This window comes from Lacerta agilis, chromosome 8, assembly GCF_009819535.1.
Source record: "Lacerta agilis isolate rLacAgi1 chromosome 8, rLacAgi1.pri, whole genome shotgun sequence".
Taxonomy (NCBI): domain Eukaryota; kingdom Metazoa; phylum Chordata; class Lepidosauria; order Squamata; family Lacertidae; genus Lacerta; species Lacerta agilis.
Window position 1 is genome coordinate 9,893,212 of NC_046319.1, and position 15,763 is coordinate 9,908,974.

Consider the following 15,763-nt stretch of genomic DNA (forward strand, 5'->3'; position numbering starts at 1 on the left):
CATCCCTCCTTTTTGTGTATGTCCTTTCTTTTTCTTTTTCTTTTTTAACTTGCACCAACTTTCTTACTACCTGGGTAGAATTTGGCTAGATTCCGGAAAGGTTACGTCGAAGGCGTCCGCCCGATGTCCCTCGGCAGGGAGTTCCAAAGGCTTGGCCCACTAAAACCGAATTGTCACAAACGCGGAGAGGCGATTGTGTGACATCCCTCGGGGATGGTGTGAAAACGAGGGAGATCGGGATCCGGCGCCGCCTAGCGGGCCGCGCAGCCTCCATCTAGCCCGCGATCCCGGCTCGCTTTGTCCAACACGGGAAGGCGGAGCGCCGGCTCTCCTCTTCCGATCCATCTCGCCTCTTCTTCGTCCTGCTCCTCCTTTTGCAGCCCGTCGGGGGCGCAGGGAGGAGCCGGAGGTAGAGAAGCAGGAGGCGGAGGCGGAGGCAAGACGAAGCCGGCCGGAGGACGCATCTCTCCTTCCTCTCGGTCCCTTTGCGCTCCTCTCCACCGCGGCCCCCTCGTCATCTCTCCACCGGGCGCGCCGTCCAGGCGCCGAGGTTTGCGCTCCTTTCCGTCGCGGCCCCCTCTCCATCTCTCCACCGGGCGCGCCGTCCTCCGGAGGAGACACAAAGGGAGCCCGGAGAAGGCGCCTGGCTGCTCGGCCGGGCCGGATCGGGCCGAGGCGAACCGGGGCAAGCGGTGGCCGCGGCTGGGGCCAGGTGGTGGCGCGCCATGGCGGGCGCGTCGGGCGCGTCGTGCAGCCTGAAGGACGAGCTGCTGTGCTCCATCTGCCTGAGCATCTACCAGGACCCGGTGAGTTTCGGCTGCGAGCACTACTTCTGCCGCCGCTGCATCACGGAGCACTGGAGCCGCCAGGAGGCGCAGGCGGCGCCGACCCGCGACTGCCCCGAGTGCCGGCGCACGTTCGCCGAGCCGGCTCTGGCGCCCAGCCTCAAGCTGGCCAACATCGTGGAGCGCTACGCCGCCTTCCCTCTCGACGCCATCCTGCTGAGCGCGCAGCAGCGCGGCGCCTCCGCCTTCGCGTGCGCCAAGGAGCACGGCAAGGTCAAGCTCTTCTGCCTCACCGACCGCGCCGTCGTCTGCTTCTTCTGCGACGAGCCGGCCGTGCACGAGCAGCACCAGGTCACCAGCCTCGACGACGCCTTCGAGGAGCTCCAGGTGCGCAGAGGGGAGGAGGTGCCTGCTGTGCCAGGGCAGCAGGAGGAGGCCGGGATAGGGAGGAGGCTGTCTGCTGCAACCCCGGAGAGAGGAGGGTGCCTGTTGTGTCTCTGTAGGAGCTGGAGGGGAAGAGCACCTGTTATGCCCCTGGGGAGCTGGGATAGATATGTCCAGTTGTGGCCTTGTAGGAAGGTGCCCGTTGTGCCCCTGGAGGAGGGGAGGGGGTCCAGTTCTGCCCCAGAAGAAACTGGAGAAGGGTGCCCTTGGCAGTGGAGGAGGCCTGTTGTGTCCCTGTATGAGCTGCATACAGTCCCATGGCACTTCTGTTGTGCCCAGTGCTATTTTTCTAGAACAAGAGGTGCCAGAGCTCGCCATGAACTTCTCCCTTGTTCTCTTAGAATGGCTGTGGCGCCCACCTGAGAGGTGCCGGAACTGAGTTCTTGTGATCTCGGGCTGAGAAAAAAAAGCCCTGGTTGTGCCCATATAGTCCAGCATCCTGTTCTCGCAGCGGCCAAACAGATGCCTTTGGGAAAGCCACAAGCAGGAACTGAGCACAAGAGCCCTCTTCCCTCCTGCGGTTTCCAGCAACTGGTACTCGGAAGCATCACTGCCTCCACCTATGGCAGCAGAGCAGAGCCATTGTGGCTAGGAGCCATCCCTCCCCTCCTCCATGAATTTGCCCAGTCCTCTTTTAATGCCATCTAGGTTGGTTGTCACGGCCACCTCCTGTGGTGGGGAGTTCCATAGTTTTAACTCTGCGCTGTGTGAATAACTGGGAGGGTCCCTGAGCTCTGCAGCGGGAGCAGGGTATGGATGCGAGACCCATCTGGATGATGCCGAAGCTGCGGGGACTGCATCACCTCCTTGCCGCCCGTCTTATTTTCCAGAGGGAACTGAAGGAGCAGCTGCAGACTCTGCAGGACAGCGAGCGCGGCCACACAGAAGCCCTGGCTCTCCTAAAACGGCAGCTAGCCGAGACAAAGGTAAAGGCTGGGGTGGTGGTTTGGCCGGCCCCAAAGCTGTACCTGGGTGTTGGCAGAAGGCAGCTTCCCCTGCTCCTGAGCAAAACCCATCCTTGCCTACGCTGAGTTTCAGACAGGTGACATTCCTCATCCTAGCTGGTGCCATTGGGATTTGAACCTGGGACCAAGGTGTCTCCTGCTGAGCTATAGCCCTCACCTAAAAACAGAGTAATATTCTAGTCCTCATTGTTCTGAACAAAGAGATGGCTTAAATAAGAAGTTCTCTTATACCGAATCATGCTTTTGGCCTATCTAGGTCAGTATCGCCAACACTGACCAGCCAGGGTTTTATTCTGGGGAGACAGTCCCAGCCCTGTCAGGACATGTGACCAGGAAACGGAACCTGGGACCTTCTGCATGCTAAGCAGATGCTCTGCCCTTGAGCTGTGGTCCTTCCCTCAATAAATAAATAAATACAGGCTTCTAGTCCTCAAGGCCCTGAACAAATGGTGTGATTTAAGCTCTGTGGTATCTGGAGGGCCACAGATTTCCCCACTCTTGATTTTAAGTAAATGGGGTTTAAATAAACGCCAGTTTGTCTCCCCACCCCTGGAAATTTTGACTTGTGTTCTAAGACTGCAAACCAATACTTGAGATTTTTCACCTGTTTTGCTCCTGCCTTCTGCTAAAAGGAGCCCTTTTAAAAGCTTCCCATGCTAATTTAAAGTCTGCTAGTTGTTGATATCAGCTGCGGAAGAGATTTTGAAGCCTCAGGTGTCTGCCTTCTCACCAAATGAATAGCCCCCTTGTTTTGTGGGGATTTGAAGGGAGCTGGGAACATTGCTCAGATCTGATCGCTCCCCCCAGAGTGCAAATACTGCAGTGCTTTCGGATAATGGTGATGCTTCTCATGTTTCGACATCCAAGGCCCCTTCGCTGATAATTACTTGGGTGCTAAGCATGCAAGGGGGGTTTCTTACAGCGAGACAGACCTTTGGAGTCCACCAGTCTCAGCACTGTTTTGCAGGAAAGGCTGTAGCTCATTGGCAGAGCATCTGCGACACATGCGCAAGGCTGGTTCAATCCCCAAAGACATCTTTGAGAGACCACTGCCTGAAAAACTGGAGAGCCTCTGCCGGTCAGAGTAGGCAGCACTGAGCTAGTTGGGCCAACGGTCCGCATATGTCACCTGCCTGTTTCTGCAGCAAGGGGTTGGGAACCTGCAGCTCTCCTGATAGTACAGAATCATAAGAATTGTGGAGCTGGAAGGGACCCCCAAGGGTCAACCAGTCCAACGCCCCTGCAATGCAGGAATCACGGTCAAGGAATCCCTGGCAGGTGGCTGCGTTGCTAGACTCCAGCTCCCAAGAGCCTCTGCCACTGTTGGCCAGTGTTCAGGGATGCTGGGAATTGTAGTTCCAGAATATCTGGAGGACCACCTGACCCTCATCCCTGATTGACCGTGACTTTCTGTCCAAGGGTTTGAGACGGAGAGGTTGTCCCAGTTTTACCTGAAGGTGCTGCTGAGGATTGAAGCTGGGGCCTTCTGCAAATGGAGCTGGGCATCGACCGCTGACCTACAGCCCTTCTTTTAAGGCAGGGATGGGGAACCTGTGTCTCTCCAGATGTTCCTGGATTCGAACTCCCAACAGCCAGCATGGGCAGTGGTCAGGGATGAAGGGAGTTGAAGGAGGCCGTCCACATCTGGAGAGCCCAGGGTTCGCCATCCCTTCATTAAAAGCCTCATTATAACAATACCAATTTATAATACAGTTACTAATATCAATCATTTAAATACCAAATTCTATAATCTAGATAAAGTGGCCCCCCACGTGCTAGAATTGTTGGTTTTCTTTATTTCTGCATTCCAAAATCTTACTGATTTCAGTTACATTCCAGTCATAATAATAATCCCTTATACAACAGCTGCAATATTTATAACTGCTATTGACACATTAAATGATTTATGAAACTACAAGTGAGGATCTCAGAACTATATCCTTGTTCTTCCTGTGTGTGACATTTATTCCATCCGTGGTGTTTCTTCCTGTCCTTGTAAAATATATATATATTTCCCCGGTTGTTGCTGTGATCTGTCCTGGTATCCCTTTGTTGTTCCAGAGATTTCGCCCTCACTCAGTCCTGTGCTTTGTTATTTTGCAACTTTAAAGTCACATCTCTCATCAAAATGGGAGGTCTCTTTCCCCCACCCAGGCGGCTTTAAACAAGTCGCAAGATCCGCAAGATCTCCGTCTTCACACAACAATCCTGCAGGGCGGTATCGAGGCGATCGTGGGAAGAAAGCCAAACTCCGCCCGTGACTTGCCTGTATCTCATTCTCTCCACGCAGTCCTCCGCCAAGAGCCTGAGGGCCACGATCGGGGAGGCGTTTGAGAGGCTGCACCGCCTGCTCCGCGAACGCCAGAAGGCCATGTTGGAGGAGCTGGAGGCGGACACGGCCCGGACTCTGACGGACATCGAGCAGAAGATCCAGCGCTACAGCCAGCAGCTCCGCAAAGTGCAGGAGGGCAGCCAGATCCTCCAGGAGCGGCTGGCCGAGGCGGACAAGCACTCCTTCCTGGCCGGCATTGCGTCCTTGTCGGAGAGGTAGGCCGGGTTGTGCGGGCGACCGACAGCAGGGGAAGTTTGGGAGCCCAGGGTTAGAGCAGCCTTCTCACTGCGGCCAGACTGAACGTTCTTCACTCGGCGGTTTTGAGGGGAAGATTTAGAGGAATTCCATATGATCAGAGAATGTGCCATTGTGCTTTAGGAGAGGTAGAATCCACAGAACACATTCTACTGAGTTGTCCCTTTTATAATGATTTAAGGCAGTATCTCATAGCCCCATATTTATCTCAGTTTAGCTCTCGATTAAGAGAAAGGCAGGTAGCATATCTGCTGAATAAGCCCACTGGGAAAATAGCCTTATCTGTGGCTAAATTCCTCTTCCTGGCGCTCAAGTGTCGGAAGCGCAAAATCGAATGTCTCGATGTGGGTTAACTGTATGAGGTTTACTAGTGCTGTCCTATTTTAATTGTGTATCCCTCTGATGTTTTTTTTTATTAGTTCTATAATTTTGTATTGAGAAATGTATTTTTCTTTCTTTCTGACTATCGGTCGAATAAAGGATATGTATGTATGAGCAGCCTTCCCCAGCTAATTCTCGTTGGGTTGCGTCAAACTAAACATCACTCATAGGAACATAGGGAGGGGGCTGCTGGACAAGGCCAGCTTCCTGTTCTCACAGAGGCCAGTCAGATGCTTCAGTGGGAGACCTCAGTAAAAGAGCAACTCTCCCCTCCTGTGTTCCTTCGTTCTTTCAACTTGATGCTTATTCATAGCTATACAACAGGCATGTCCGACAGGCAGATCGTGATCTGCTGGTAGATCACAGGGTGTTCCTGGTAGATCTCTGGCCCCTCAGTGATCTACTCCCCCCCCCAAAATAAAAGCTCAATAATTTTGGCTTTCCCAAAAAAGCTGAAGAATGTTGGCTTCCTAAAAAAGCTCTACAATTTTGGCTTCCCCAAAAAAGCTCAAGAACTTTGCCTTTCCTAAAAAAGCTCAGCAACTTTTGCTTCCTAGCAAAAAAGTGGGCCATCAGATTAAGTTCTACTTCAGGGCCCTGACTCAACGGGTAGGGTAAACCTGTTGACGACTGTTAATAACTGCAATTAGTCCTACAGGAAAAAGCAAGGGATAGTATCCAGATGATTAGCATATGTAATAAGACAGGAATCCAATATCTCTGTTAAGACCAGGTCTCTCCATAGCTTTCAGAAAAGAGAAGTTGCTGAATTACAACTTATCACTAAAGTAATAAATAAATAACCCGCAGGTACACTTATGCTCAAGGATGCGGGTGGCACTTTGGTCTTAACCACAGAGCCTAGGGCTTGCCGATCAGAAGGTTGGCGGTTCGAATCCTCATGACGGGGTGAGCTCCCATTGCTCGGTCCCTGCTCCTGCCCACTGTGCTTTATATAATCAACTTTTGATTATGTTATGTGTATATCACAATGATGCTCATTCAGTTCCATTCATTCATATATTCAGTTCCATTCATTCATTTGCTCTCTAAAAAAAAGCTCAACCACCTTGGCTTCCCCCCAAAAAGCTCAACAACTTTGATCCATACAACGACAGTTCCAGTTTTTTTATACTGTGAGTAGATAACAGTCTACTGGGAGTTGGACATCCCTGCTATACAAAAAAACAAAACCATTGCAAAGCATTTTTTAAAAATAATATACTAAGATAAAACAGCTACTTTTTATGCTATATTAAGACAAAAAGTCTAAAAAAGGACAAAAGTCAGAAAGAAAAGACAAGTAAAAGAGAGAGGGAGAAGGGAAAGAAAGGAAAAACTAAAGGTGTGTTTTCCAGCACCTGGCATTCAGAAGCATCACTGCTTCTGGCCATGGAGGCAGAGGACAGCCACTGTGTCTAGCAAACACCAAGTAGACCCATTGAAAGTGTGTGCAACCCACGTGCTCCTTGCTCACCCTGGTTCTCTTCCTCCTCACAAGGCTCAAGGGCAAGATCCACGAAACAAACCTCACGTACGAGGACTTTCCCACCTCCAAGTATATGGGGCCCTTGCAGTACACTATCTGGAAATCTCTTTTTCAGGACATCCACCCAGGTGAGCGAATGTGTTTGCTTCCTTTCTGAATTGCTTCCTGTAAAAATACCCCATTTTAACAGTGAACGGCCGCAACAAAATCAGCATTATATGACAGTTGCGAGTCTGAGGCAGATGTAGACTGGGATAAAAGGTCTCCACTTCAAAGGTTTGCTGGGAATGGAAGGTTCTTAGTGTTGGTGCCACCAACCACGTTTGGTAAGAGAACCCCAGAAGAGATTTAAAATCACAAAGCACGCAGCAAAGTAAAGCATGGAAATATAGGTTGTTAGACCGTTGAAACATGCCCTTGTGAGTTTCAGAACTCCCCTCGCATCTAAAAAGACCACATGTTTGGGAAATTAAAAATGGTATACTTACAAACTCTCCAAAGGTCATATTCATGTGCTTTTCCATACAGCATTCAGAAAAAGTTGCAGAGGCAGTAAAACATGGCTTAGTTACAGTGGTGTAACTTCCTAAATTATTGGTGTAGGAACTCAAGAAAGGCTTATTAGGGCCAGGTGGTCTGAGCTTGGAGAAACCAGCTCAGACCTCTGTACATGCTGAGTTTCTCAGGTAGACGGTGGCATGGGGAGGGGAGGAAAGTCTTGACTTTCTAGTCCCTCCCAAGGTGAGCTAAGCCTGGCAGGACAGCTTACTTTATGGTCTTAACCCCTTCATGCATTAAATAGACTTAAGCATGTTGGTTATATGAGGCTGCTTATCCCATACTTAGCAGACACCAGAAAGGAAATAAGAGATGGCTGCTGTCTGACAGCATCTACATTCTGCAACTCCCTGTTCTTTGACACCAGGCAGGCACCTTCGCTGCAATTTTTTAGGTGCTTGCTGAAAAATAATTTTGTTTAGGCAAATGTCTACCCTGACGTGTAGAATCTACCTTAGGTTTTCTGCTGATTTTATCCTTCCAATGTTTTAAAGGGTTGTTTGGTACCAATATTTTATCAAAAAGAGTTTCATTTATAAAGAAATAATAAAGTGATGTGAAGAAGAAAAGAAAAATAAAAAGGCACAAAAAATGTTGGTTCTACTGTTTGATTTATTGTTTTCTTCTCTTCATTAACTGCTTTGGGGTTCCCCCCTCCCACAACCAAGCGGTGTAGAAATATTACAAAATGAATAAATAGCAACCTATTTCTCCCCGCAGTGCCTGCCACACTCACGCTGGACCCCTCCACAGCCCACCAGCGCCTCATCCTCTCCGACGACTGCACCATTGTGGCCTACGGCAACCTGCACCCACAGCCGCTGCAGGACTCCCCCAAGCGCTTTGACGTGGAGGTCTCGGTGCTGGGCTCGGAGGCCTTTGGCGGCGGGGTGCACTACTGGGAGGTGGTGGTCTCGGAGAAGACGCAGTGGATGATCGGCCTGGCGCATGAGGCCGTCACGCGCAAGGGCAGCATCCAGATCCAGCCCAGCCGCGGCTTCTACTGCATCGTCATGCACGACGGCAACCAGTACAGCGCTTGCACAGAGCCCTGGACCCGGCTGAACGTCAAGAGCAAGCTGGAGAAGGTGGGCGTCTTCTTGGACTACGACCGCGGCCTCCTGATCTTCTACAACGCCGATGACATGTCCTGGCTCTACACCTTCCGGGAGCGCTTCCCGGGCAAGCTCTGCTCCTACTTCAGCCCGGGGCAGAGCCACGCCAACGGGAAGAACGTGCAGCCGCTGCGGATCAACACCGTCCGCATTTAAGGGCTGCCGACGGGGTGGGGGGACAGCATTGACTGTCGTGAGCCATGATGCCTGCTTTGCAGGGGGTTGGACTAGATGACTCCTGGGGGTCCCTCCCAACTCTACCATTCTATGGTTCTGTTCTTGACTGGCAGAACACAGCGGTGAACACGCAGGGTTCCTTGCTTGAGCTTCCGGAAGAGTGGGGCTTTTCAATTAGGAACAGGAAACTGGTGTGAGGTCCCCCAGGGGAGGGGAGTCGGGATTCTTACTTGTGGCGTTTCTGGGTGCTGCCCCTCGACGCAGCTTGGTGGGCGGCCGGCGATGGTGCAGTGAGGTGGGCAGTGGGCCAGCTGAGGAACAAGGCGCTTTTGTGAGGGAACAAAGCTCCAAACTTTTCTTTCCCAGCAAAGTCTGCATGGCACAGATTCCAGGCCCACAGGCAGGTGCATGTACCAGAACAAAACCTCGCGGGGGGCCCCCCCACCGACTGGTTTAAGTGGGAACGGGTTTTCTGTTTATGTCTGTATGGACTTTTATTGGTCTGATTTCCTGTTTGGGGAGGCTGGGAGGAAAATCACGGCTGGGGAGCATAGGGGAGGGGGAGGAAAGAAACAAACGGTGAAATAAATGGAACGTTTGGACCCCAAACCTTGCTGGATGTTTTGTGGGCTGCACAGATTGTTGTTGTTGTTGTTGTTGTTTACAGTGTCAGGCTAGGACTAGGGGGATCTGGGTTCAAATCTGTGCTCTGTTCTCTTCCCCAGCCATGGGGCCATCGTAATCTCTCAGCGCGACCTACCTCGGAGGGTTGTTGTGAGATTATGGGAGAGTCTTGGGATGCCGCCCTGATATCCTTGAAGCTGCCTTGGAGCGAGTCGAACCATTGAACCAGCCAGCCCAGTATTGCCACTGGTTCCCCACCCCTGCATTAAAGGAAAGCGTTGAGCTTAGGGCAGGGCAGGCGAGTGACGGTCCAGTTCAGGGACTATAGTCTTTCAGAGACCCCCAACAACCAGAGATTATGGGAGTTGTCCCATGCTAACATTTGCACGGTTGAAGGTTCCTTGTCCCTGTGTTTAAAGAAGCCATAGTTGCAATGGAGGTAGCCAGGGGCAGTGAAGGCAAGTGACGGTCCAGTTCAGGGATGGAGAGCTTGTGGTTCTCAAGAAATTGCTAGACTCCCAACTCCCAACAGCACCAGCCAGCCTGGCCTATATTCAGGGATGATGACTAGCTAGGGGCAGTGAAGGCAAGTGACAGTCTAGTTCAGGGATGGAGAGCTTGTAGTTCTCAAGAAATTGCTAGACTCCAGCTCCCAACATCTGGGGGCCATGAGGCCCTTCTGCTGGAGTGTTGCTGCTCAGTGGTGGAGTGACCCCCACAATTAACAAGCAAACACGGCTGCGGGAGGAACGATTCTGGCAATGCTGAGCAGCTGCGAGCAGCAGGAGGCTGGCGCAAGTTTTCTGCGTGCAGTAGAAATGCTTGCCTCTCAGTTTGCTAAAGGTGGATCCTGGGGGGGGGGGCACGACCGAGACGTAGAGCTTGTGGGGTGCCGCAAGTACGACATCCAATGGAAGGCGAGAGGCGGGGGGAGAGGGAAGGTTGGGTTTTGGCGTCACATAGGACACCCCTGGAATTTGATGTGGCAAACTGCGTTAGCCAAACCGACCAGAAGAGGGTAGCATTGCCTGAATTTGTGCCATAAGCGAACAGTTTAATCACAGTGAGTTGGGGGGAGCTGCATTTTCCTTTCAGCGAGGAATGTAAAATATCTCCCCACGTTGATTGCTTGGCTAGGCATGTCCAAATAGCGGTGATGTTTCATCCTGCAGGCGGCAGAATGGTGGCTTTTGTATATTTCTCTAGGTCAGGGCTTGCCAGTTTGGCGCCTTCCGAAGGTTACTGAGCTGAAGCGACCCTCATTGTCCCTGACCACTGGGCATGCCAGCTGGCAGGGATCTTGGGCGTTGGCATCTGCCAACATCTGGAGGGCCACAGGTTCCTCTGTTGTAAGCAGACCATCGCTTGCCTTTGCTGCCCCTGTATCTCCATCACAACTCTGCCTCCTTTACACACAGGGATGTAGCAGCTGTAGCCCCCTGCTGTTGCCGGATTCCTTCTCCCGCCATCGCTCACCTTTGCCGTCACTTGCCTTTACTGCCCCTAATTCCCACCATCGTGCCTTCTTTTCATGCATGGATGAGAGGTCCCTTCATCCCTGACCATCAGCCATGCTGGCTCCTCAGGGTTGGAGTCCCACGACGGTTAGAGGTCAGTAGCCTGACTCTCCCTGCTCAAGTTGTTGCAGCGACTGTAGACATCGTCGTCTTCAATGGATGCAAAAAGGGAAAAGGGGGGGGGGGAGCTCTGTAGTTGAACTGTGCAAAATTCAGCAAGGCTCCCTTATCTTGCAACGGATCTGAGTGGGTCATGTCAGGTGCTTTGTGCTGAGCTGGGGAAGGCAGAGGGTGGGTTTGTTGTTTTCCTGTTTGTGTTCTGTAATTGCTAGAAGCAATGTTGATTGATTTCAGCTCTCTGGGTTTCCAGGCAGGTTCCACCCACAGCCCTGCCTGGAGATGCCAGGGATTGAACATCCTTTCCCTGAAAAACAAAGCATGCTTCTGGTCCTCATGGCTGCAAATTGAGGGGTGACTTAAATAGGAACGGAGGAAAGTGCCTTATGCCAAGTCAGGCCCTTAGACCAGGGTTTCCTAAACTTGGCTCTCCAGCTGTTTTTGGACTACAACTCCTATCATCCCTAGTTAGCAGGACCAGTGGGCCAGGGATGATGGGAATTGTAGTCCAAAAACAGCCGGAGACCCAAGTTTGGGAAACCCTGGCTTACTCTGAATGGTATCAGCTGGCCCAGGTTTCAGGCAGGGAACGTTCCTAGCTGTACCTGGTGGCACTGGCGAGAAAACCAGGGACCTGCCTGTAACGGGAGCACCCGGCTGGCGAGTTGCAAGTTTCTAGTCCTCACCACTCTGAATAAAATACTGATTTCCAAAGCTGGCAAGCTCCTGTGCTCCACACCGACAGGAGAGCTGTGTGTTTGTGGTGTCAGGCAGGACTAGGGGAAAGGGGGCACTGTTTTAAGTAACTGGGGAAGAGGGGATTCCAGGGCTAGTTGGAATCTGCAGCCCCCTTCGCTCATCACCCTTGTGGATCCACTGTCTCAGGGATCCAGGTCTGGCCCTCCTTGCTTTAGCTGGGGCCGGGAACGGGGGTCCTCCTCAGCCAACATTTTTCATGTATTAGATGGCATCATTAGATCCCTTCGTTTGGGAGGCATGTGACATGTCAATAATTCCGGGATTAGCATCTATGTGGGACGGGGGCAACTATGTGCCAGCCAGCCAGAGGTCCTGATGCAAGGCCACCCCTCCTTTCGTTGGGCTCAGCTGCTGCAGCTCCAGCTGCTGGCGGGTAACCCTACCCTCGCCCACAACAAAGGCGGAGAGGCGATCGCGACTCCAGGGAGTTATGTGCTCCATCTCAGGCCGCCATCTCAGCTTCCCAGAGTTGGCATGTGCCCAAGCAGAGGCGGCCATGTCATTGCAATTTCTCTCTCCCAGCCGGTATTTGAGAGGAGGGTCCTGCACCACGAGAGATGCTTATCCCCACTGGAAAGACACAGGACTAATTTTAATTCCATTGCTCATCTCCGGCTGACATTACTGTCAGCGGCGGCGCTGTCCGAATGCCTGGGAGGGGGGTTTTTAATTTACTTTTTTAACGGCAGCTGGGGGCCTTCTCAGATCACCCCTGCGGCCCTCTTAATCCGATCTTCCTCATTTCATTTCATTTGATACCCCTGTTGGGGGCGGGGGCTCTTGATTTTGGCTTCTGTGTGTTTGTGTGTGTGTGTCTGTCATATTTGGATATTAATGTGGCATCTGCAAAGAATACCTTTCCTCGGAGAAGGAGGCCTGTTACCCCATTCTTTCGGGGAACCTGTACTTTTTCCTCCTACAGAAAGGTTCAAGTTTCTAGTCCTCAAGTTTCTGGGAGGAAGACCAGCTTCTTCCAATGCTTGCAGACCTTTTCACTCTTCCACACTGATTGGGGAGCTGTGCAATTGCACCAGTGTCTGTGGCTGGCGCAGATAAAAACCTCAGATTCATAGGGTCAAAAGCACAGGCCTCTCTGGCAACAGTCTTGGCTGATTTCAAGGTCCTGGGCCCAGAGGGTTGCCTTAGAGCTCCTCTCCCCATGGGTTTTCTTGCGTTCTTAAGAGAGAGCTGTTGGAATTGGGTGCTGCTTTTCGGTCTCCCTTTGGGGCCACTGTGAGAACAGGATGCTTTTGGCTCTATCCAGCAGGCGCTCCTTAGGTTCTTGTGGAAATCTGCACCCTACGACTAAGTCTCCACGAATATCCTCCGTGCTTTCGAGGGGCTTTAAATGTGTGTAGAGAGCACCAGGAGGACAGCGCTGGCCTGGTGGTGGAGGAAGGTTGCTTTGAACACCTTGAACGTAAAGGGACATGGAACCCAAAGAATCCTGGCAACCCAAAGGAATGCACAAATACAACCATTTTTAAAAAGACCAACAAGAGCGTTTCCTCCATTTTATTATTATTATTATTATTATTATTATTATTATTATTATTATCAACTCAGAAGCGTCTTCCATTTGTTATGATACTAATTTTTGGTATAATGCCCCAAACCAGTTATATAGGCTTGTATCCGATCCTACCCAAGAGTAGACCCATGGAAGTTAATATACATGGGGCCTACAAGCCAAGGAGGACTTCTCTAGATACGAGCCTCCGTCTCCAGCTGCCGCGACTTCCAAAAAGCTTTAGCGTATACACACACAGAATATGGAATGGGCTTCGGGTCGTCTTTTTCTTCTTTTGCATGCACAGAGAAAGGAAGCTGGCATTCTGCTGGAGGACTTTGGGAGGCAAAAAGAAGGGAGAGGAAAAACAAGCACACAGCACCCGCAAAGTCGTCAGTGAAAAAGAAAGCCCCCACAAATCCGGTTAACCCCCCCCAAAAGAAGCCCCATCAGTCCCCGAGCAACGGAAAACAACAGGGGGGGGGGGAAGCTGCTTCTGCCGGAGGATTCAGACAAACAGTTTTCTCCCACTCGCCCAACGAAGCATCTTAATTGATTTGTGTAGCTCCTCCAAACAACGGAGGTCTCTTGAGCCCATCGTTTGCCTGAGATGGCATCAACCCGATTCGAAACTCGGGATTGGTGGACTCGGGTCAAAAAGGCACGTGGGGTGCAAAACTGCTTGTCCGAATCCTCTCCCTCCTGCGGGACCCACCCCCCCCATCAGTTTTCAGGAATTCTCCCCTTATTACTATGGAGTCACGTTCCACCATTTGAAGGAAGAAGGCTTGCGCTGAACGTTGGTGCCGCAGTGGACCTCCCCCAGCTGCTTGTGGTAGGACGAGACGTCGTCAATGAAGGTGCACGTCAGGCCCAGCGGCTCCAGGAGGGAGCAGACATGCTGCTCCAGGCAGCACTCGGCCTCGATGATAGGCCCAAATGGCTTGGGGATGCCCAGGTCCCTGGACAGCACAATCATGTTCACCTGGATGCAAAAGGAGAAATTGACTGCTCAGCTAACAAGGACATAACGATGAATGAAGGGGGAAACCATTGATGGGTTATCTATCAAACTTATCACCCATACATGAAGTCGCAGGCAGGATTTTATATACAAGCAGCAGATTATTGAAAGAATTAATACCGGGGCTTAGATAATAAAAACGTGTTGTGTTTTAAAGCAGCGAATAAAAAGGAGAAATAAAAATAAACATCAGGAAAAGGAAGTAGTTATGCATGTTTTAAAAAAAAACGCTCTATAGGGTGATCAGTGTTTTGAAATATCTTTGGAGATTTAATAAAACTATATATCAAAACAAAACAACAAAACAAAAGGAGAGGGAGAGAGCAATGGGCTGCCTCCTCCAGGCAACTGCTTTATCCAGCACCCATCTTATTTGTTTCATTTATTTAGTTCATAAAATGTGTATACCGCTTGATTGTAAATAAATATGGATAGCTCAGTTGGTTAGAGTGTGGAACACCAAGGTTGCAGGTTCGATCCCCGTATGGGACAGCTGCATATTCCTGATTTGCAGGGGGCTGGACTAGATGATCCTCAGGGCCCCTTGGCATTATCAGCACCACGCTCTAACCAACTGAGCTATCCAGGCTCTAGTTTGGGTATGCTAGTTAATCAATTAGATCACACTCCTCACCTGGAAGGAAGTTAAGTTTCCTCCTTTGTCTTTCACTATATCAGTTCCCCGAGATAGGATGTGCCTGAGCTTGCTGCCAACAAGCTGAGACTATTTCTGCATTTTGTAAACCCAAGACTTTCTGCCTGTGTCCTCCTTGCTGCTGCTGCTGCACAGAATAATGCTTGAATCTGACCATTGGAGTGTTGTAAGTACAGCTTTTAAACTTACTAAGGTGTATGGTATGTTTAATGCCAAGAGCGGTAGAAACGGAGAAGCTCTGGTAGCGGACCAAACAGTATATTAAAAGGTTTAATGCTACACTTTGTAAACTGCTGGGGGCTCTCTTGCCGGACACTGCGTTTAGCCCTGGGATCCAGCCAATTCTTTTGCTAAATACCCCCACGCGACAATTCTCACCATGTTGGGGAAGTAAGCCATGGCTTTGCCTTGCTTGTCCATCTTGAAGAGGGCTGGGAGGTCAATGATGTCCTTTTCTGCAAGACCCAACTCCTTCTTGAGGATGTCCCGGTTCCAGTCGATGCATCGCTGGGGGAGGTTCGGAAGTGACAGGGGCAGATTTAGTGACCTCAGATAAAGTGATTTGTTTCACAAAATTTACACACTGCTTGATTGTAAAAATAAATAAATCTCAATGTGATTTACAAATAGAATAAAACATAAAATTAGCAGTAAAGGATTTTAGAGATGCTTAGGTGGGGCATAGCCAAAATAAGGTTGGGAATCTCTGCAATGCTTCCTGAAACATTCTACATGTCTGGGTGGGCTTGTTCTAAACAAAAAATATTTTCAGCAGGTGCCGAAAAGAGCACAGCGAAGGCCTGATGCCAATATGCAGGGAGTTCCAGAGTGTAGATGCTGCCATACAGCCAGTGTGGTGTAGTGGTTAAGAGTAGTAGACTCGTAATCTGGGGAACCGAGTTTGTGTCTCCACTCCTCCACATGCAGCTGCTGGGTGACCTTGGCCTAGTCACACTTCTTTGAAGTCTCTCAGCCCCACTCACCTCACAGAGTGTTTGTTGTGGGGGAGGAAGGGAAAGGAGAATGTTAGCCGTTTTGAGACTCCTTCGGGTAGTG

At 50.8% G+C, this 15,763-nt stretch overlaps 2 protein-coding genes across 2 annotated transcripts in view; one reads left to right on the forward strand and one right to left on the reverse strand.

Annotated features, from left to right (window-relative positions):
- The first annotated feature begins 220 nt into the window (after positions 1-220).
- Positions 221-8,501, forward strand: TRIM62 (tripartite motif containing 62). Its single transcript, XM_033159402.1, has 5 exons — positions 221-1,172; positions 2,060-2,155; positions 4,485-4,741; positions 6,664-6,779; positions 7,930-8,501. The coding sequence occupies exons 1-5, from the start codon at positions 726-728 to the stop codon at positions 8,478-8,480; spliced, it is 1,467 nt and encodes a 488-aa protein (XP_033015293.1). The 5' UTR covers positions 221-725; the 3' UTR covers positions 8,481-8,501.
- A 4,809-nt stretch (positions 8,502-13,310) lies between these two features.
- Positions 13,311-15,763, reverse strand: part of LOC117052451 (protein-arginine deiminase type-2-like) — a 59,520-nt gene continuing 57,067 nt past the window's right edge. The window contains exons 15-16 of the mRNA XM_033159403.1: positions 15,086-15,214; positions 13,311-14,013 (exon numbers count right to left, since the gene is read on the reverse strand). Coding sequence (XP_033015294.1) covers positions 13,780-14,013; positions 15,086-15,214 — 363 coding nt within the window. The 3' untranslated portion in view covers positions 13,311-13,779. The remainder of the gene's footprint in view (positions 14,014-15,085; positions 15,215-15,763) is intronic.

Excerpts from the sequence above, each read along its gene's own strand:
- TRIM62 (XM_033159402.1), top strand. The coding sequence starts at position 726 with ATGGCGGGCGCGTCGGGCGCGTCGTGCAGCCTGAAGGACGAGCTGCTG. Across the intron at positions 1,173-2,059 it reads ACGCCTTCGAGGAGCTCCAG|AGGGAACTGAAGGAGCAGCT; the intron begins GTGCGCAGAGGG and ends CTTATTTTCCAG. Across the intron at positions 6,780-7,929 it reads TTTTCAGGACATCCACCCAG|TGCCTGCCACACTCACGCTG; the intron begins GTGAGCGAATGT and ends TTCTCCCCGCAG.